The sequence below is a fragment of the Drosophila bipectinata genome, chromosome 3R, assembly GCF_030179905.1.
Source record: "Drosophila bipectinata strain 14024-0381.07 chromosome 3R, DbipHiC1v2, whole genome shotgun sequence".
Lineage (NCBI taxonomy): Eukaryota > Metazoa > Arthropoda > Insecta > Diptera > Drosophilidae > Drosophila > Drosophila bipectinata.
In genome coordinates, this window is record NC_091739.1 from 6,877,562 (window position 1) to 6,900,515 (window position 22,954).

Consider the following 22,954-nt stretch of genomic DNA (forward strand, 5'->3'; position numbering starts at 1 on the left):
GTTGGATTAAAATAATATATTTTTATTTATATAGTTTAAGATTGACCCCCGGGTAACCCTTCGCACAGAGCCCCGTCACTTGGTAGGTGGTGCCCGCTGGCTTGGGCTGATCATACTTGTCGGCTGTCGTCACATAAAGGATATCCAGGTTGGGTCCTCCGAAGGCCGCAGAGGTGATCTGGTTGGTGGGGATCTTGATTTCCAGCAGAATCTTGCCCGATCTGCAGATTACGAAATGAAATAAACTTTTCTGATAAATAATGCGATTGGGATCTCACCTTGGGTCGACCTTGAAGACAGTGCCTCCGTTGAAAGTGGCCACGTAGATGTTGCCATCAGTGTCGATGGTCATGCCGTCGGGGAAGAGAGGTCCCTCTGGACGGATGCACCTCATATCGAAGATGACCTTGGGCTTGCAAATAGCGCCCGTGGACTGGTCGTAGTCGTAGGCCACTACCTCGAGATTGTTGGTGTCGGCGTAGTAGAACTTCTTGGCCTTGGCGTCAAAGGCCAGTCCATTGGAGATGCCCACCTGGTCCCTGACCACGTTCACCGGGCCACCAGGCTGCCAGCTGTAGAGCTGACCCTTAAACTGGGTAAAGATGTCGCCCTTGCCATCGAACATGGTGCCGCCAAAGAAACGACCTTCGGGATCAGTCTTGGCGTCGTTCAGGCGGTTATCCTTGGCGTCTGCCTGGACCTCGAACAGCGTGCACTTCACCTTGGCCACCGGGGAGCAGCTGTCCCACTCGACGACCACCACGCGCCGGGTGCAGCCCACGGCGAACTGCTGGGGCTTGCCCTCGATGGGCAGGATGAAGGTGGCCCACTTCTCGCCCTCTATTTTGGCCTTGTAGATCTTGTTTTGCTTGAAGTCGTAGCGGTTGATGCCGGCCGATTCCAGGTCCACGAAGTAGAGGCTCTGGCGGGCCTCGTCCCAGTGCGGGCCCTCGCCCAACTGGGCGTACGAGTCCGGCAGAGCTTCAACCTTGTATGACATCTGAAAAATAATTAGAATATAATCGTAATTATTTTTAATTTTCTGTTTTGGGTGCACACCTCCATAAAAAAATAAACAATTATCGAAAGCACTGAAAGCCATTAAGTTTCTATATATTCTCGAGTATATAATTGCTTTCCGGCCAACACTCTCCCTTTTTTAGGTTTTGCATACCTTTGAGATTAATTATATAGTGAGTGGCAAGAGCCCGTTGGAAAACAGGTACTTCTCGGTCAGCTAGCGTTCGCAAACTAAATTGGGACACATGGGTTGAAATGCTTATATAGCGGAATATGACAAGAGCTCTCTGTGGGGGACTCTCCCGCCCCTAAGTTTCAAGATGATAAGCCCTATTTCAAGTTCCTATGTGGCTGTTATCAAGAAGAGCTCGCAAAAAGGGGATAAATTAAGTATTGAGGTGGAAGACTATCTATGATGATTCAGAAGATCTAGAACTTATAGAACTCAATTCTTAGATATAGGTAGGGAGATGACCTTTAGGGACTAACAGAACCCTCTCATTAGGAAAATTGAACTCTTCACTGTGACCCCCCAACCCCATATAGAGATATCTTATTTAAACAATGACACACAATCATTGTAGCGCCATTACCACCATATATCCTTTATCTCGAAAACCAAAACAAATATCCATATCTGGTGGAAATAATTACGAGTTCCTTGTGGTGGTAGCCATGGCGAGGCACTTGAAGCGGGTATGGAAATGAAAGGTCGTAAAACCATGGATTTAACCATACGATTTGTCTTATCAATTTCCATAAATAACTGGAACTATAACTCGAGTTGTGCTTCTACCGACCCCGCCTCCTTTTCGGCTCTAAGAGCCCTAGTGGGGGATCCATTGATTAAACCTTTGGTGTTGGGTGCCATGGAAACGTTCGGGTGGCTCGAGTAGCTCGCGATGCCCTTCACGTGTCCCACTCGCACCCCCTAGTGGAGTGTCAGGCGAGTGTGTGGTTGTCTTGGCTCCTTGGCGAGTAATTAAGCGGCCAGAAAGAGCCAGAGAGAGTCACCCGGGGAGGGAGAGATAAGAAAGGCCGGCCAGTTGGACAGTGGGTCACTCGAGCGATGAGTTCTGGCTTTGGTGTTGGTCTCTTACTGTACTTGTCCAAGGCGGCTTTATATGGCACTGCAACATCAGCACCAAAGGCAACAACAACCATAATAAAAACTAATGAGTTGCTTAGATACCCTGGAAAGAGGCCTAAAGAAAGGGTAGGCTAGGGCTTTGATTTATTTGATTTTAAATAAAATTATTGTTATTTTAATACGAAAAATTATAAAAAAAAACCATAGTCTTTAATGTTTAGAAAATAATCCCCTTCAGTGGGTGTTCTCAAGTCGAGTCCCTCTCTTTAGTTAATCGTTCCTACTATTGCTGTCCGATGTTGCTGCCACATTTGATGCGACGTTGCTGCCGCCAGTTGTCCCAGTGTGTCTCTGGCCCAGTGCATTACCCTTTGCCACACTTTACACGCTTGCATTCTTCTGATTTCTTTATTTCTTTTGTGCTCCTCGTGTGGAGTGGAGCTCTTTTTCTTAATTATCTGTAATTGATTACATCTAAGCGGGCGCCCTAAGTGCCGATTGTTTACCTACAAATTAAACGCACCGAGGCAACAGACAGCGGTGTAAACAAATATAAACAGGAGGCCAGGCGTGTGGCTTGGAAAATAACCAAAAGAACCAAAAAAAAACAACCTACGCGGCGATGATGATAGGATCCTCGAAAAATGGGAAATCCAAGATGATGCAGCAGATGCATTCTTGGCATTGATATATGGTAATGCTCTTGAGTGCCCACAAATCACTCTTCGGCTCGACTCTCTCTCTTTATTCAGCTGGCTGACTAAAAATCACTCAATTAAAAATAACAGAAAGATAATACATATTTTGCAAAAAATTTGTATTTAAACAAGTGTTTCAGTTTATTTTATATGGAAATATTTTCAAGAAATGAAATTTAAGCAAGTATTTTAAACAAGAATTCTAGCCAGTTGTTATAGCCATTATAGCCATACTTGAAGTTTCTTTTGTTTTTTTCACTCACTATCACATGACTCATGGAAATTAACCTTAGCAGCTGGCCAGGGCTACAGACTAGCATTTCACTCAATTCTCTCTCAGAGAAAAGCAGGGCTAGAGACTAGCGCTAGCGCTTGCCAGACCTCACTCAATTCTTTCTCCCTCTCTGCCAGAGTATCTTTGTATCTTATTCAGCCAGAGCGAGCGCTATACCTGGAACTCTCGTTCCCCAGCTGTGGCAGCTGGCTGGCTTTGTAAATTTCCGAGTTGTTAAACAACTGCAGAGCCGCTACAACGCGATATCGCTTCGTAGTCGTATTATTTTTTTCGCCGTATTCCAGTACTAAAGTTGTATCTGAAAGATACTCTCTGGCTAGGCATATCATCACACGTGTTTCAATATTTTGTAAGCAAACATCAGGCAGAAGGGCCGTCCTAAACAAAGAGCAGATTCTGCGTCATTTGATCGCGCGAGTTGATGCGGAATCTGAATCTGAATCACTTCACAACCTTCATCCTCGTCGCGAGTGCGTGAGCGTGATCGTGTATCTGTGAGTTGAAATTGTATATGTATCTCAGAAGTTGCTTGGCAAAGACGCGCTTCGATGCCGTTCTACTTTTTCGATTCGGAATAATTTAAAAAAGTTCAGCGTGCTCTGCTCTCTTTTTTTGCATATTGAGTCAAGAAATATAAAAGAAAAAAAATAAAGATATATACATATATTAATTAATGCCACAGTATCAAGTTAGTGGTATTACGAAACCCCTGGCATTAAAAGTGAAATTTTTAAAACAACAAATGTTATAAGAGCAGTGTGTTGGCAAAAAAAAAAAAAATAGAAAAAAATAGCCTCTGTGACGATCGTATCAGTGAAATCACTGGTGAAATATCAGTAAATTATAGTTAAATAAACCCACTTGGACACCGCAACGCTTTCATTTGGATTAATCAATTTTTATTTTGGGACAACCAACCACTCGCAGGCATGCTGCATGGCGATTTCCACATTCTAGCCGAGACCCGTTTTAAATGAGATTTAACTAGATAAATGGTTCGTATCTTCTCACAGCTCACATCTCTCAGATTAAACCCAAAAAGCCATTGATAAATGGTTACATATCAGTCTTCTCTCAGGCGGAAGTGGGAAACATATTTAATCCGATATAGATATCGTTATTACTCATTGGGGTTTTATTCAAGAAGGGGGAATTCCCTTATGGAAGGTGTGTTAAATATTAGAGTTATGGATTGTTATTCAATATGCCTTATAGAATTATTAAATTTCAAGTTGAACAACCTCCAGGGCACCCTTATGTTCGCAATGACCTTTTCCCACCCATGACAACGCTTATGCCTGCATAACAATTTTCATTGCAATTTTGTTCACCCTTCCCCAGAGTCCACCCTCTTGTTGCTGAAATAATTACACATTTTCTGACCGAGACAGCGTTGTTTTTTTCTCCTTGTTTGGCTTGTTAATTAAGCTACGACCAACTACTGGTTAATTTTTAATTGTTACAACACAGCACAGTTTAGTGATCTTGAGAGTCTGTTATTATGTCTTGGACTAGCTAGACCCGAGTGTTCTACAAAACTCACTTGTGTGTCATTCCGTTCGGTTCGTTGTGGGGTTAGTGCATTGATTATGCACGGTCTTGACTCGGTTGAGAGCACACCCCTCTGGCATTTCCATGCGGGTTTTTTCGTATCAACTCCCTCCGTAGAAATATATAACAATTGTTGGACTCCCATTCAACCGGGCTCCCCATATCAGCGGTGGTGTGCGTGAATTCACTGTTGCTATTATTAAAACCATTTCGACTGCCTTCTTTGTTTGACTTTTGCATTGCTCTGTTGGCATTTTTAATTGTTTCGGCTTTATTGTTCGATTTGGCGGTGGTTTCCCCCCTTTTTAATATCACTTTTTCTTTTTTCTTTTTTTAGTTTTTGGAAAAAGTTGTCAAAGCTTTGAAAAACAGAACTAACTTAAACCATTGGTCAGCTAATTAAGTTCTCAACCCAATTGGTAGCCTTTCGCTTTGGGTTTTGTTTTGGACTTTTGTTTTCTATTTTACATTGCTAATTGCTTTATCTGGAAAAATAAAAAAATAAGGGAAAATGAGAGCATAAAGAATTGAAAAAGCCAAGTGGTTATGAAAGCCTTTGGTGAATGTGTTTAAAGAAAATGTACAAGAATATCATACTATATACGATTATGCCCTTCTCTTTTTGAATTGTGGCCACTCCTTTGTGAGTATTTGTGATCAATCAATTAAGAATATTCTGAAAAGCATGATTCTATCCTTGACACACTTGAGTTTGTGGCTATACTCATCGCACACCTTTTTGTATCTGTATCTGAGACACTCCCTGGCTCTGAAACGACCCTTATCACGGCCAGCAACTCCAAACTTACAACTTGAACAGCAAACTGTTTATCTAACTAACATTTCCCTTTTGTATTTTTAGTTTTTAGTGGCCTGATTCATTTATTTGCGCATTTTGCTCAACTCTTCGCAGTCAGAATGCAAATGCATTAGTCTCTGACTCTCAAGAGTCTGAATAATAGTCGACTTTAACCTTGAGGTTCTAAATCATATAGCCCCTTACTTTGTTTTTTGTTTTGAATTCGAAGCTTTTAGATGGTAACTTGTGAAATTTCGCACTTTTAGCCACAAACACCAAGCCCCCAACTCACTGGGGTCTTTGGGAAATGGCACACAATACGGATAATGTATGCTTATATATACATATAAGCTTTAATTTACTTTTTATTTATTTGCAAATTAAGCCATATAATATTATTATAACAACTCGACTGCAATTGTCATGTGATTTTTCTTAAAAGGGACCTTCTCGACTTCTGAGTACCCTACACTGAAGTTTTATAATTATTTTGTAGAATTTTTAAAAGACTCTTGTAAAGAGCATTGCAGATCTCAGTTCGATTTTTGTCAGCTTCAATTTAAGTTTATTTGTGTTTTCATTTTCGGCTGGCTTTGTACTCGGGGCTGGTGTGTTTTTGTTGGCCATTGTTGTCAGAGTCGGCTTTTCTCACTCTCGTGGCCCGTTCTACTTTCTATAGTGTTGTATCTGATGCCTGGGTAGATTGAAGAGTTTCACGGATATCTTCACAATGAGACAGATACACACTCCGCGTGCGCCACTGTATAAATCATCATAATTTCGTAACAATTGAATTTAGAGCCGTAATTGCCGTAAATAAGACAAAATTGCAATGACTGAAAAAAAATAATAATCGAGAGGCTGGCCAAACTAAATGGATCTAAGCCGGAGCACGAGCCTGGCTGTTGGGAGCATTGCGCCAAAGTCGGAGCATAAATTGCGCTAATAAAGCGCACAATTAATGTCACCATAGCCGGCGCCGTTGCTGACGCTGTCGCTGAGCAAATTGGCAACACTTTCCAATTGAAACGAGTTGCAGATAGCCAGGAACCCAACATCGCTTCGTTTTCGGATGATTTGGACAAAATTTGGGTTAGATGAGCGCGGGTTACCCTCATCAGAAAGTTGTATCTCATCTTTGCGATGAAATTTTGTCAAATGTATATTGTTGGCAAGGAATGCGGAAATATTGTTTTTCTTTCTCTGTTCAGCTGCCATTGCCTATCTCTGTTTACGTGCACTTTTCTCCCATTTTCCAACCCATCTGCCCCCTCCTCCCGCCTTGCATTTGTTTGTTTTGAGATATTTTCGCGCTTTACGATGCCGTTGTGTTTCCCTTTTTTCCAACAAGCTGATGATGCCACTGCTGAACGTTGAACATTGAACGTGGTGTGTGTGTGTTGCCATGTGTGGCAAGCCAGCAGATGCATTTTCCTCGCATTTTCCATCGTGCATGACATTAAAGTTTTAAATTTAACAACAGCGCTAAATGCCGGCCTGTTGGTTCTTTTCTTTTCTGTTTGCCGTTTTCGATGACACTTGACTTTCGTGGGCACTGTTGAACTTTGGCAAGTGCCACGAAAGTGCGTCGAAACCCTCTGCACTCTCTGAAAAGTCGCGCCCCACTTTCCCATCTTCAAAAGCTCAAATGTCAATATTTTACCTTGAGTTGTGTGAGCAAATATTGTGAGTTTCGATTTCAGATGATCTATCAAAGTTGGAGTCTCTTTGCTTTCCTGTCACTAGATATTGCGCATACGCCGTGTGGTACCAACTGCATTTCGTGCATTGCGTGCTCATTGAATGACAGCCGCCGTCTTCATTTTTATTTCAGTTTATTTTAAGAAGTTTCTTCGCTTCATCCAAGTCGTGCAAATGTCAAAAGTGTGACAAACATTTTGTGGAAATTCGGTTCATTATTCGACCAAACTGACCCCATTCAAAAAAAAAACCAAAAAAAAAAGCTGATTACAATGTTGATTACCATCTGAACGGCGGTCTATTGCCCTTCTTTGAGTCTTCAGCTTCAGCACGCTTCTAATTTCTTTGAGCCGGGCTTTCTTGGAGCTGTAGTATCTCCATCTTGGTTGCCGGCCAGGCACGATTTACTGCCACATTTAGATTTAAACTTGAAAATTTGTTGCTGCAACTCCTCTCTGGCTATTTTTACCAGCACGTTCTACGAGTTTTTGCAGCTACCTGCAGCGCTACGTGGGAGCGCTAGTTTGCTGCAAATGTTTGTCCAAACTGGACGTATTGTTTGGCCTCTCCGTCAATCGATGCTGGAAATAAAAAAGGCACAAAGGCAACAAAAATGTGTGTTTTCCTTGGCTGCCTTGAAGCGCAACTAACAACAATGTTGTTGACTCGACGGCCGGGCCGGGCCGGGCATAGTCGGGTTTGTTGACTTGTCTCGCGATTTATCTGCGTGTTAATTTGAGCAATTAACATGGTAAATTAAGGAAGCACCAGCACCAATTCAATGTAGATATTTTCAACATAAATACACACCTAAGGCTGCTCGGGTTGCTTGTTAACCTGCCAACTACAACATGATCAACATCTTATTGTCTGTTCAAGTTTTTTCATTGGGTTTTTGGTTAACTCTGCATAAAAAGGCAAGCCACAAACAGTTGGAGTAAATTTACTGAATGAGGAAATGAAAAAAATTAATCAATAAATTAATTATTATTTTCTTAAAATAGCCATGTAGATCCATAAATCATTCTTGACCAGGATGGCTGTTGGCTATTTCTTGTTTATTGAAAAGTCCATCATAAAAATAAAGTTTATTTGAAATAAAAAGCATTACATTCGTGTAAAGTTATTTATTGCCATTATTATAGTGAATAGCCACTTTCTTCTATGCATTGCCCACTTCCTTGCAATATTTTTTTTAATGCTTTTTTAACAGAGTATAAAAGGCACCTTGCGCCCAGTTAGTCATTCGGCACAAGCACACACGTACACTCGTACAGGTATTATGGCCGCAAGCCCCGATATGGCCGGCATACAGTTAACCAATTGTTAACCCAAATGTGCTGCCAACTGATACGAAAGGAGATGGCGGTGGTCGGTGGGTGCGCCTGCGCACAGCACATTGCCAACTGATTTGCTGCGCATTGATTGAAGGGTAAATTACACCTTGCCACATGCGATTCAATGCGATTCGATTCAATCGGATGACGGACATTTGAACGGCGAACCAACCATTCAGCTATTTTTTCGGCTGTTTGGCTTTCTTGCTCGGCAAATATGTATCCAGCAGATACAGTTAGCTACCAACATTTATTTGTGTTTGTAGAATCTGGTGTGCAAATACAAATTTTTCGCTCGAAACTATTTGTAAATTGCGTCACCTCCGAAACTTGGTTTTTGGTTATGGTTCGCTAGTAACTCCATGTTTGGACCACGTCTAGAGTGCTCCTTCTCTTTTTTTTATTTATAATTCTTTCTCTTTCGTGTCCGTCTGACGGATCTGAGTATCTGTGTCAACTGCCAGCACCTGTGTGTGTGTGTGTACCAACTGCATATACAAATAAATAAAAAGATAAATATTTAATACGATTTCAATGTTTTCTCATTCCAAGTGCGCTGTCACGTAATTAAAGTCACATAAACATTTGAATAGGTTTTCTTGAATGGCAATACTTGTGGCTTTTGGAATGCTTATTCTTTTTTTTTATATTTTTTTTTGGCACATTGTACGTACGCCTCGGCATTTTCGACCAGACTGAAATAGATACACCCAGACGGCCACATAAATAGACCGTCTTATTGGTGATATAGTCTGCGTCACTTGTTTTGAATATAAAATGGGGTTTGGTTCCGTGTCAATGGATTTTCAATTTTCGGTAGTTGACATTCGAATTTAAATGGTCTTAATTTAGAGTTTGTTAAAGGTCAGCTAGTCAATACTTTCCTTTTATTTTTGAGACCAATTTCCATATAAATTATGGCCGAATTGGACTTTCTTTTGGCCCTCAAGGGAAACATTCCATTCCTCCTGAGGCTAATTACTTTATGCAGTGACTTGCAATGTCTATTGGCAAGATTGTCGTTAAAAGGAGCCACCTTTATTGCTTTATTACTCATTTTTTAACGACCGGCTGGCTGGTGGGGCAGCATTTCCCTTTTTAATTAAAACCTCGCCACCGAGCTAGTGTGGCGTGTTGCCAGCTAGTGGTCAGCTTTTGGGCCAATGCCACCGAATGGCAAAAACTTTATAGTCGGCTAACAGACTCATCATAAAACATACTAGTAAGCAAAGGCAAATTGACAGGCGTTACGGATATGAGGATGACCTCATTTCCACGCCAACAAAAACCTATCTTAATTAAGTCTGTCTCTTTTGGGTTCTGAGCTGGGCTTCAACTCGAATCTCCACCCTGATTGAGAATGATGGCTTTTTAATACGGCTACTTTTTGCACATTTATGGATCTACATTTCGTGCCTCGAAACACTCGGCTATTGCTGGACAATTTTGGATGGTGATTTTTTTATTTTTAAATAATTGTTGCAATCAAATGTAATTACAAATGCATTGAAGTTGTCCGTTTGTGTTTCCTTTTTGCATGGCAATTACAAAACAAGACAAAAAACCAAAGCAAAAGCAAGCCAAGCGCTCAATTATTGTTGCAACTTGCAGCGAAAAACAGCCAGTCGAGTCTGTCTGTTGGCTCTTGTCGATGCGGTAACATGGCTCAATTTTGGTTGCTGAACATTATTATTATTTCGCATTTGCGAACAATATTCGCTTATTGTTCGAAAGATCGGCCCCAGCCACCAGCCACCAGCCAACAAAAACAGCAACTGGCAACTGGCGGCAGCATTAAAAATTGTGGCAACAACAAAAGCTATGGCAGGAACAAGACAAAGACAAAATGATAGCAACAATTGATCATATTTTGGTCAGACAACAGAAATGGAAAAAAAGATTTGATAGACAATTACGTGCCACAGAGGGAGACTCTTTCAAAAGTGTGAAAACTTTGATACTCTTTCTATGGAAAGGGGTTCCAAGTGTCCGTTTCCTGTTTAAACATTATCCTGCTTCTGTGTTTAAATATCCATTCAATTATTCACATCAAACAGTGGGTTCAGAGGTTTTTAAATTGCTTTTAAATTGCTCAACGTATGATCTGTGCGATGACTGTTGAAAAGCCAACGACAACCTTTTTTGGAAAGGGCATGACAGGCCGACAGACACACAGCAGAAAAGAAGGAAAATCAGAGACCCAAAATAAGGCCCACAATCGGGCCAATGTGCAACGTAGTGGCAGCCATCAACTCCCTCTCGGTCTGGCTTTCTGATGAAAAGACTCTCGGCCGGCCCAGCATCGCGGCTAACTGTAATGTCGTCAGCGATCTTGGCTTGACTGGCTTGACGACGACGCCATTATGAAATTGCACCGCACCGGGCCGCGAAAAGTCAGCCAGCCAAGCACCAAGTACCCAGCACCCAGCACCCGCCGACATTCAACAGATACAAAGTTTGTTTTCCTTTTGTCGGACACTTTTCACCTGCTCTCCCACTCGGTGTCGTCTATTGTGTGCCAAGCCATGCAAATAGCAAACAGTGCCCCAGCCAGCAGCCGCCGCACGCCCCAAAAAGCGAAGCCGAGCCACTCTGCAATCTGGCTGAATGCTGATGGTTGCGCCTGTCCGCGAGGCAATCGTCGTCCAGCTGGTGCCACCAGTGTTGAATGTTTGCACTTTCGGATCGTTCACTGAGTCAGTCAGTCAGGTTAGCTTGCACTCTAAAAAAAAAAAAACACAGAAAAAATAAATAAACACTGCCTTTGTGTGGAGTATCCGACAGACCATCCTCAAACTAAGCTAAAGCTAAACAATTTCTGTTCTCTATGATGGATTTTATGAGCCCATTCGATAAACAAACAATTATTTTAGAGCGGAAGAGGCCTTCATAGGCCCATCCCCTATTTTCTTTCTCTGTAGGAGGAGGGAATCGCAGGGCCCGTCACTGGAATTGGCTGCCATTAGCCATTAACCATTCTCTTGGGCTTTTCAATTTCATTTTGTGCAATTATTGTGAAATTAAGATGTTTGTTCAGACAACGTTCGCTGCTCCTCCTGCTGTTGCTATCTGTCAGATACAGATACCTTGTGAACTTTCTACCAAACTGTAGGAGATTCATTTGATTTGCGCCAACTCATGTGAACTATTCGCCATGATAAGATATGCGAGTGGGCTAATTATGTCTAGAAAACAGTTCAAACTGGCACACAAACTGACAAAAAAAAAGGCCACAGAGCCAGAGAAAAATCTGTATCGAGGTACTGCTAAGCTTGTAACTCTCGTAGAACAAAACTTTCACCCGAAAAAAAAACATCAGATACCAACCAACAACTACAACAATGACAGCCAAGCAACGGGCCAACTGTTGCAACAGTTTTATGGCTTAAAATTCACACTCTTAATTGCCGGCAGACAGTCTTCTGTGCTCTACGTACTCTGTATCTGTATCTGTTAGATACTGAAGCGCAACGCATTTCTACGCATGTGTGACCAACGACCATTAAGAATCATTATTATATGGTGTGTGTGGTGTGGACTAGTAGTGGCCCAGAGCAGAACAATGAAAGAGAAAATTGATAGTTAATGCAACTGCAATTGGAGCTGTGCAGGTTAATTGAGCGCATTAGCGGTTCATAACCGAGATTTCTCCGAAAGGCTAGAAAGCCAACCTATAGGAACAAAGATCCGGCTGGAGTGTCGGATAATATACCATAATTTAAGACTAATCACATAGTGGCAGTTATTAATTAGCAAGTACCTCGGAGGCCTCAAATGGGTCACAATTTGCACCTATAGGAGTCTCAACAGCTGCCATACTTAATGCAAATGACATAATATTTATACATCCGCGTTATTGGATAGCCAACTACCGCACACCTTCATCTTAAATAGTTTTCAATAATATTTTTCCAGTTGGGGGGGCCAGTTTCGGGTTTCGCGGTCGGTGGTGCCAATTGTAGCTGCAATCGGAGTGAAAAATTAAAAAATAAACCAGCCGGCAACAGCCACCCACTTGCGGTTGTCATCTGGCAGCTTAAGTAGGAAAAGCGTTCGTGAGTGTTAAGTTCTTTTTGGCTTTCTCGACATGGCTGGCTTTCTATTTTCTCGATGCGACTTTGGATCTTGCCTCACTTCTAGTGACTAATGACAATCGTTTGTGGGAGTAGGAAGTTGGCTTCCATCCATATCTTTTGTCTTCCGTGCCGGCCAGTTTTCTCTTAGGAGATTCTGGAACGTCATAGTTGGGGTTCCTCTCGGGGTCTTTAAAATTACTTACTAATGATAATTAGAGGCATTATTTTCCCATTATTCTTTCGGAAAGTCTCATCCCGTCAGTGTCGGTTAAAGAAAATACGGCAGCCGGCAGTCGGCATACGGTTTCTGTTTTGGATTTTATTGCAATTAAAGCGCCATTTAACTGGGCGTGGGAGCTGCCTTGTAGCTGGCTTGTACGTCTTGACCCCACCCACTCGGCCCCACCCCAGTCAAGTGGTAATATAGACATGACACATGACAAATTATGAGCAAAAGGATTTTTAATTAAAACCGCGAAGGTAACTAATGTTCCTCCTTTGTGTTCAATTTGGATTTTTTGCTTTCTTTTTTAGCTTTTCAATTAAAAATAATGGTCATGCACATTTTATAAATGAGTTTCGGTTCAACGGAGCTTTTGATTATGCAAAAAAAAAAAATACAAATAAAATACAAATTGCAATATTGTAATTGTGAGTGTGTGCTCCACTTATTGGCCGAGATTATCCGTGGTGGCTTTTGCGCTTCAGATTCAGATTCAGCAACATCATCATCCCCAACTCCGGGCAAACCATCATTTGCAGAGTCGTGTCTTCGGTGGCTGCTTCTTCAGCTTCAGCTTCAGAGCTACAGCTTTGGTTTTGTGCCTTGAGCTTCCGACTTTCTCCAAACAGATACAGATACACATACGCTGGCTCGAATACAACAGCACACATTCGTTTTCAGTTAGATTGGCGTTACAACAAATCCAGAGTGTGTGCTCAGTTGGTTGCTCTGCCTGGCCAGCTGCCTAATGATCCGACTATGTTATAACTTATATGCAAACCGGCTGCCAAATTGAAATGTGCACGGACTTGTGCTGGATCTACTACCGCCCTGGCACAAAAATATGTTTTGTGTTGCCCCCCAACTTTGTAAACAATTTGCCATCATAAATGCCCTCATGTTGCGTCATGGATTCTATTCATGGCGATTTGCAGTTGAAAGTCGTGGCTAGTTTGTAATCTAATCAAACGATGAATGCAAAGCTTATTTATTGAAGAATTTTATCGTGATTTTAATTATTTATCTTTTTTATTTGCAGGTGAGTTTCCAATGCAATGCTTCCACCCTTGTGTCATGCTGGTAAGAATCAACAGTCTTGAGTCTGAGTGGCCGGAAATAGATACTCTATCCGAATCGAAAAGGAAAATCTGACCAGGCTTTAATTAAAATGCAAACTTGTTTCTTTGGAAAGATTTATGATAAGCCCAGGCGATCGGACTTGTGAAATTTTATTTTATTTCTACACTTTATGGCAAACTACATTTCAATGTTTTTACAAGACACTTAAAGTCACTATCGCTATGTACGTGATTTTAAGGCTATTCCTGCTTGGAGGAAAGACCTCAAAGCTTTGTCATTTATTCCAAAAATCATTGAACATTTATTTAAAAATATAAACCTTTCTGGGCCAGAGTATTAAAGTCTCTGACTGAAAGAAGTCTTGCACATTTCAATGGCCAACCAAGCGCGGCCTGACGAAGGAGCTGCCTGCCTGTCGTTTTATGTTTCATGCGAATCGCAGCAAAATTAACAAAAATGTATATGTGCAATTATAATAAATTATTTTCGCGTGGATTAACGAGTTAATGACGGTCGCTCCGTCAGTGGCAGCTAGCTGGCCGAAAAGAGCGCGTGTTTTTAATTGTTAAATTGTTCGCAAGAAAACAAGCCAGAGCCAGAGTCAGATTCAGTCAAAGCCACTTATACTATACACATGCGAATAGATACGATGGGGCTTGCCAAATTTGTGTCATGCCCCAAATAGGCTAAATCCGCAAGAGTTACTATAATTACGGCAACTGGCCAGCCACCAACAAGCAGCAACTTCCCCACAAAACGGAAACGGACGAAAGTATATAAAATTTTTATTTGAAAAAAAGAAAAAATAATACGAAAATACTGCACACGATGAGGATGCTGCGATAGCGATGGATGTTGCAGGAAATCCAATGTGAGACAAACAGAAACATGGCCATAGCTTGTCCATGGCTATATTTAGTCAAGATGACAGCAGACGCTAAGGCACTCAAAGCATACCATAGCTTATTAAATAGGAAACTATTTATAAATAAACAAATTATTAAACAAGAAATACAAAACAAGAGTGGGCTAATAATATTGTATTTTAGGCCTATTGTTGAATTTATTATTTGATAAGTAGTCCCTGTTTCTTCCAGTGCTTCTGTCCAGCCAAACTATTGACAGTGTCTGCCGTTTTGGGGAAAATCAGTGTAAACAAGTCTGCTGCAACAACGACCTAAATTTACCGTAAAATTCATGAGAAAAGATACCTCCTTGGTTTTTTCTGTTTCGGATTTGAGTTGGGGGAGGTGGCTTAGGCTGCAGGTTCTCAAAGTTTCAGGTGTCTTGTGGCGGCCAGCTGTCGCAGAGATGCAACAAGTTGCCAGTTGCCAGCGTAGTTGTTGCCGTCGCCAAGGTCATCGTCTTTAAATGTGGCCAGCATCCTCTGCTGCTGCTGCTGCTGTTGATGCTTTTTTTTATGTGACTGGCTCCCTACTTTTTTGGTAGATCTTTTCCAGTTTGGCAAGTTTTTTGTGTTACCACTTGTCTGGGCCTGCTCACTACTCGGGCTTCTGCTCACAACATCTTCTTGTCCGCTTCTCAGATTCTGCCATGTTCTTGCGCTCGTATTTCAATTTTGGCCTTTTTTTTTCTCTGGCATGTTTTTTTTTGTTTTTGGTGTTTCGTTGCAATTTTTTCTTAATTTTTTTATTTTTGGGCATTTTGTGGTGCCCATATGGCGCCGCTTAAGGTGTCCCCTTGGCTTGGGAGCGCCGATAAAGCGGAAAATTTATGACCTCCCCAAAGAAAGCTTCCACGTACTATACAATTTCATTATGAATTATGCACAGCCATGGCCTTTTCAATAAGTCAACGAACTTTCTGCTGAATACTGCATAGTATAGTAATTGCGAGGGTAGATTGTTAACAAATTAAATATATTCTGGCTGACAGGAAAATTGTCGATGTGATGGACTGTTTTGTGAAAGAAAAAGAGTGGCTTCTTCTGGCTTTAAGAATCGCTATCTTTAGTTAAATAACCCACTACTATTCTATCTTCCCTCTGGCGCGTCCACGTGTGTCTGACTCATCAGAAAGGACATTTCCAGCACGGAATTGCTCAAAGTCAGGGACATATAAAATGGAGAAATTCTCCACCCAAAACCACAACCCATAACCGGCAGTCGCAAACAGACCACACGGGCCACCCATCTATAAACCCCAACAATGAGCGACCAGAGACAGCGCCCAGCTATTAACGAGCCCAACAAGTCCGGCATGCACACCCCAAATACCCACTGAACCGCAAATGTGTCGCTGTTTGGCTCTGGCTGCCTTAGCGGCTGTCAACGCGTCGTATACTTGATGTGTATTTCCAGTTATTGGCGGCCGCATTTATCGATCGGCATGGATATTAGTCGGTGTGTCCTCATTTAAAGCCAACCACTGTACGTGCTTAGTCCGTCTTCCCCCCTCCGGGTGGATAGTTTTTATTATTTTCGCCAAGTTTCTGCAGGTGAGCCTGCTCGGCGGATAAATGGCAAAACCTAGTCTAGGAGGAGGCCTGGCCAAAGAGCCAGCATGCAAACAAGTCTTTTATGGCGCTTTTCCAGTGACAGTGCATCACATGGCCATGTTTGGGGTCTATCTGTTAACTGTTTTTTGTAAGCCGAACGAGCAGCACTCGAGAGTTGGTTTTGTTATCAAATGAGTTAAGGAAACTGGTATCCAGTTAAGCAGCCATGCCCCCGACTAATTAGTCGCTTACATTCGCTTTATTTATTTCGATTCTTTTTTTTTGCAAAAAAAAAAATCAATAAAATGTGGCGAATTAATTTAAAATTAATTGAAATGTGGCCAAGCCAGATGCATTTACCCTCCTGGCTTTGTTACATCGGCTGGCCTATTGTGACTAAGCTCCATAAATGAAGTTGGCTCTGTGAGTTGGCCAACCGCGAGTCGTGACCAAGAATATGATGTTTTCCTTTATCTCATCATTTTTTTATTTGCTGGTTTTTGGTTTATTTTTTTGGCTTGAATCTGCAAGTTTAATGCGATGCTAAAAAGGTGAGCATTAATGCTAATGTAGTTTTGTGGAAAACCTTAACTTCTGCTGGTTTTTGCATAAATTTTTTACTGTCAAAGGGAAGACTTGACGGGTTTTTGGGAACATCATAAGGTTTTTAAACCCTGAAATTAAATGTAGCTATCTGATCTGTGTAGCTCTTTCTGAACGACTGTCAACTGCCCAAAGCGAATCCATCTAATTGAATTGTTAAACCAAAGCCCGTGTTCTCCTGCCTCGGCAGCGTTCTTCGAAATTATTCGCTGCTGTCAGCAGATCTCAGTAAGCTCGTAAAGCCCCATCCCCATGTTCAATTGCGGCGATTAAAGTCGCGCTCGGCCCGGCCACGGCCATGCAAATACAAATGCCACAGCGCCTCTCTAATAGGCTTGGATTTTGGTTCGGATTGGGCTTGGTCGTTGTTGTCATCATCGGTCGCAGTGTAGTAGTCGAACTGTAGTAGGCAAGGCCCCTCGGCTGACGTTCTCTTGCCATTACATTACAATACACATTACATTAAACGAAGGTAAGCGCTATGCCGCTGTTACATAAAAGCTAATGAAAATGCTGAAAATTCCGAAGCGGCCGCCGTTGCCGTCTCATTAGCCGAGGCGGCTTATGAATACAATCCCCGGCTAACTCGGCTTAAATAGCACGAATAAGTGCAATTCATGCGGCAAGTGCGTGGCTCGAGTGCACCTGAAAGGCAGCCCAGTGGCCAGAGGTATTTCTCCATTCCCCACAATCTTCAATCCTCCATAGAGCCATAGTGCCGGTCTTCAGTCCTCAAAGATGAAGTGGCCAAAGTGGCCGAGTGGCCAAGCGTCTAATTATGTGCACCCTTGGGCGCTAGTAGCTGCCTGGCCAGCGGACAGTAAACAAAATAAAAAACCAATTTGTTAGCGCCGTCTAGCAACTCCCAAATGCACAGTGGGCTGGCACAAAAAACACAGTTGAAAAAGGTAATGGCTAACGAAGAAATAGCTGGGAAGACAGTAGGTGACCTTCAACCATATTGATCACTAGCCTTGGTTCTATGAACCATTGTAGTCTCAACTACAAGAGTCATAAATAGTTACACTTGGGCAATAAACATTTATGGCGTTTTTACCTAAATTACTGTTACATGAAAGGTTGCTTTCTAAGAAAACTTTTTGGTTTTTAATAGCCCGTCTATTAAACGGTTACTTAAGCTCATACATTTACGGCTTATTGGGTAACAGTGTGCAGTCTGTTTAATTAGTGAACGCGACTTCTTGGCCGAATCTCTGCTGTGACTTTCTAAACGCAAATTCTTGGGCCATTCTAAGCGGAGTGTGATTTATGACTGGCATGGCTGCTTAGATGCTCGTACACATTTCAAATTAGCAGCTAGAATAATTGCCGCCAGCCAGCTTCTGGCCAAAAAAGTGTTTCCACGAAAAATGCTTAAAATTTTTTTTAAAAAGAAGCTCAAACTGGTTTTGAAGAAATCTAAAATGGAAACAAAAGGCAAAAGTCTTTGATAACCAATTGTCTATTGGCTGAAATTGGTGTTGCTATTAAATTGGCTTAATTTCCGTGCCAAAAACAAAAGGCGGAATCGATCAATGGAGAACTGAACCAAAACTGAACCTGAAATGAGCTTCCCCCTTGTAAGAAACTAGAGGAAAAAACCATTTACGAATTGGCTATGCTTTCAATGCCAAAAAAGGGTCGCAGTGGGAGCCCCCTCCGAACAACTTAATGAACCCAACACTACCCATTCCACTTTGTTTTAGCCAAAGCAATTTAATAAAGCCATGAACCTTGAGCCAAGTACATAGAAAAGCCAAACATCAGTTGTGTGGCTGGGGCATAGTCGCTTTTATTATTATTTTGGGGGTCTGCTCTCAAAACAAATACCAACCCAACTACCAGCCACTGACAACTGTCAAAAGTTTCGCCGGGGCCAAATACAGACAGAGACAGGGACACCGGCAATGAAAGAGACAGAGACAATGGCAAAAAGAGTGTCAAGTTTAAATATTTTTATACGAGAGTGCCGAAAAGTGTCGCAGTTTTTCGTGTCTCAGTCTTTGTGTCTTGAGGACAATAGTAGTGTCTGGCCGGCTTAGCTGGGGAGTTGAGTTACAACATTTTAGATGTTTGTTTTTTTTGTTAGACGGCTAAGCCTTTAAGCCCTATTGATTAGGCCAGACAGAAGAGGGCTGAGTATTTAGCTAATTTCTAGCTATATAACAAAGAACACTTTAATGGTGACAGGGGTTTTTATTTTAAAGACTAAAGATAAGTCCTAAATAATATAAATAGCTATATACATTTTTAGATTAATTCTTATCAATTGGTAGATATCAGGAAATATTTGTTTACCTTGATGAAATTAAAGGTTTTTAAGTAGCTTGGGCTTAAAACTGATTTTACCAAGAACACCTTTTTTTAAGAGGTTTGAAAGCATTTCTATAAAAAAAGTAGATTATCTCTATTTATTAGGTGAAAATTGAACTCTGTCTCTTATTTATGACACCAACTGTTGACAGCCTGGTGAAATATTTGCCAATGAAAATGGACACAGACATTGAACCGGCACCAATCTAGTTGGCTGTGCAGTCGTGCTTTTGTGTGTGGGTTTGCGTTGGACGATATGCGATACTTGAGGCCATAAGTCATGAGCCATCAGCCATCCGCCATCAACCATCAGGTTGGATGTGGCAATGCAAATCCATTCGACTCTGGCCAAATGCAAACAACAAAGTGCAGTGAACAGCAGGGGGGCATGTCAAGCCAATTAGAAGTGCTAAAAAAATGAGCACTGGGGGCGGAAAAGAGGCGCACGCGCCCTAAATCGTTAAAAGGTAGGGCCCGAAAACTTTTCCATTAGCTCAAGGTCCTTTGGGGCCTGCCCTGACCCTCTACTCACCCTTCTTCTCTGGCGGGGGCAATTATAACTTTTGTTATGGCGGGCTCTTGGAGAAAAAATAACAATTTTTTTTGTGTTAGACATTGCTGCTGCGCCATTTCTACAATTGCCATGGCGATGCAATTTAACTTTTAATGCGCAAGCCCCTCTGCGATTGTATCTGGCAGATACTACTTATTGCAGCCAAGTTGTGGCTTTGTGACTTTCGCGCTCTAAGTGCTGGGCAATTTCAGTTTCAATTTTACCCATTTTGCCATGACCTTTTTTCCCCGGCCAGCAATTGTTAGTGCTAGGTATTGGCGCATAAACGCCAGCCCATTAGCCGAGTGAAAAGCAAATAGAAATTGGTGCTAAATTATGCCGGAACTAAGCCGAACCATATAAGCTGCTGACAAGCTGCTTGCGATTTCGATTTCCTTAGTCATGCCAGCCAGCGGACCAGCTGGGCTTTTTCATCTTCGATTTTCGATACTTGCGTCAGTGGTCGATTGTGTAACAAAGATCAAAGTTAATACGAAAATGTTTGCTTTTGGCCAGTTTCGGAGGTTTCGGTTATCTTCAATCGACAGACCGGCGGCAAGGTGAACGCACCAATTGCCGGAGAGGTTTTTGATCTGAATGGTCATTAACCCATCAGGTGTTTGAATCACCTGATTTATTCTCATAAGAACTATAATATAATAAAACGGAGTATTTATCAAAGCCTCTCAGCCTGTATTGCTGAGAAAGTTAGGAAGTTATTTTGAAAAATTGTTCATGTTTGGCCAGGTTGAAAGGCGTTTATGGTAAGGCATTCCTATCCGCCAGATCCTTTCCTTTGACGGCCAACAGGCCGTTGGAGAGCTTTCCGCACACTTTCATTCACTCACAACCAGAGATAAAAAGGAGGCTGGCAATTAAAACATAAATCTCCGTCCGGCCGTCACAATAATGTCAGCATTGTAGTTGTTTACCCCTTTTCTGGATAGGCTTATCTCCGGTCGCGGATCCGTCTGTCGGCGCCTGTCCAACAATCTGAAAGTCTGCTAATGAAAATATTAAATTTAATGAAATGAATATTTTTACCTTTTGGCGTCTAGCTCGAGCTTGTTGGCAGAGGCACGTGAAATCTCTATAGAAATACCGAGACAGGCCAAAAGAAATGCCAGCCCAGGCCTGGACTGCCCGGCCCGGCCCGACCGGGCGAAAGTGTTGCTCTGGCTGGATGGCTGGCTGGCTGGTCGTTGGTTAATTTTTACCCAACGCATTCGCATTCGACCAACTGGCCAGAGCGTCAATCAAACGTTGTCGCTGGCTGTCTGCGAATGGCGAGTTCATATTCACTCACTCAGTCACTCATTCACTCATTCGGCGCGGTGTACTTTCGAAAGCAATTTACTATTTGTTAATGAAACTCAAATAATGCTCCAAATAAGCAAATGGCAATCAAAAGTTATTATGTGCATATAAAGAGTGCTTTTAACAACTGTCTTGTTGCACTTTCAGTTTGTACTTTTTTTTTGGTTGTGCAGTCAGCTGTTCCTCAACCTCGGTTATGGGTATTCATGCCCCAACAATATAGCTTATGTACATATATATTTTATGTGGCCGGCCACAAAACAGCCTCGGGCAGCGGCAAAATTTTCTACCGGCGCCCTTCGTCAGAGGTTCCCCAGCCAAACTGACAGCTACAGCTCTCTTCGGCGTAGTTGTTGTTCATTCGCCCGTTTATAATGTAACCACAATTCATTTTTTTTCCGCTTCCAACAGCCATATAATTTTTTTTTAGCTTTGCCTGCCTGGTGTACCATTACCTCTGATACACTATATTTATCCGGGCGTTGGGTCCACGATAATCATACATCACTTCATCTAAATAAGAATTGGTATGAATTGGTTCCAAAAAGTAACCATAAAAGTGGGCGTAATGAGTTTATAAATGCACTTTAAAAGGGCTATTTGATTTTTTGGTTCTCGGAAGTTAAACAATTTCCTAGATATTATGAACCGAAAATTGTTTATATAATTGTGAGTGCCTGAAGGGGACTTTATTCTTCCAGGAAGCATGTAAAAGTTCCAGGTGTTTTTGGCCACAATCGCCTTTGGCCATGACTATCTCGCATAACCGCTCGACAGCTTTGTTGTGGTTGAGAGTCCTCTGTCTTTGGCCAGATCTCTGGCGACTTAAGGCCCTTCCCGTTTCCCGTTCCGTCGTTTCGTCGATTATGCGACACGTTGGCCCCTTCAACGAAAGTGTTGCGGTTAAAAAAAACAAACACCAACGCAAAGCCCGCCCTTTCGGAAAACTTTCAGTGAAGCCGGCATGGTTGGGGGAAAAATAATGGAGAGAATTACAATTTGAATGCATTGTCTTTGGTGCGGCAATGGCCAGAGTGGCGTAGTGCAATTGCCGGCCCTTCCGTTAAATGCAACTTTCATGGTGGCTGGAAGGCATAAAATCGAAACCAAGACGAAAACCAAAGCCAAAGCTGTTCGATGCCGCAGCGATAATAAATTTCCCCTCATTGTTGCTTGCTTTTATGCACACAATATCATCATAATAAATTTCGCCCGATGTACAGCGATGGTTGTTGTACTTTAATAAGCAAAGTGCTTGGGCTGGCCCGTTGGCCACTGGCTGGTTAGTTAGCCTGCCTGCCTGCCCGTTGCCACTTGGTTTTGGCCATTAGCCATTGGCCACTGTTGGCCACCGTTTGACCACGACTTGGCCATGCAACCTGCAACCTGCTGCATGCAGTTTGTTGACCCTTTACTTCCACTTCCACACTTCTTTGCTTAAAAATAACAAGCACCACATGTTTTTGGAAATCATATATTCAGGATTAAGTCGAGTAATCTCATGCTTAATTACTACGAAGAGGCCAAGCAACCTGCTTCTCTCAGGGCTAATAAATTACTTAACTGCCACTGTCAGTGTTAGTTAGTGGCTATTTTTATACGCCTATATTTTAAGTAAATTTTATTTATTAACCTTTTGGCTTTGCAGTAGCATTGTCTGTCTGGGGCTCTCTGTGGTTCGTCGTTAATTTGCATGCGTCAACGTTGCCATCTCTGACACGGTTGTTATTTGTGCCCCGGCTGGCTGGTAGTGCTGCTGGTGCTGCTGACTAAGCGCCGCACATTTCCGCCTTCGTTTTAACCGGCTAAGATACGTGGGGTTGTCACTTGCACGTCGGCC

The 22,954-nt window shown here is 42.2% G+C and overlaps 2 protein-coding genes across 8 annotated transcripts in view; one reads left to right on the plus strand and one right to left on the minus strand.

The window, feature by feature from the left end:
* jvl (javelin-like) overlaps positions 1 to 22,954 on the plus strand; it is a 51,723-nt gene that overhangs the window by 7,726 nt on the left and 21,043 nt on the right. The window contains exons 1-2 of one of the 6 annotated variants that reach the window (XM_017246322.3): positions 3,307 to 3,597; positions 4,031 to 4,098. The exons of 3 other annotated variants lie outside the window; for them this stretch is intronic. In XM_017246322.3, coding sequence (XP_017101811.2) covers positions 4,096 to 4,098 — 3 coding nt within the window. In that variant the 5' untranslated portion in view covers positions 3,307 to 3,597; positions 4,031 to 4,095. Of the gene's footprint in view, positions 1 to 3,306; positions 4,099 to 22,954 lie in introns of those variants that run through there. 2 more of the 6 variants (XM_070280721.1, XM_017246321.3) reach the window with 2 other exon arrangements.
* The window catches only part of LOC108128646 (regucalcin-like), a 36,409-nt gene continuing 13,462 nt past the window's right edge, over positions 8 to 22,954 (minus strand). Inside the window, exons 1-3 of one of the 2 annotated variants that reach the window (XM_017246329.3) lie at positions 1,175 to 1,248; positions 279 to 1,000; positions 8 to 221 (exon numbers count right to left, since the gene is read on the minus strand). In XM_017246329.3, the coding sequence (XP_017101818.2) occupies positions 23 to 221; positions 279 to 1,000 (921 nt within the window). In that variant the 5' untranslated portion in view covers positions 1,175 to 1,248 and the 3' untranslated portion in view covers positions 8 to 22. Of the gene's footprint in view, positions 222 to 278; positions 1,001 to 1,174; positions 1,249 to 22,954 lie in introns of those variants that run through there. The other variant, XM_043212486.2, reaches the window with a different exon arrangement.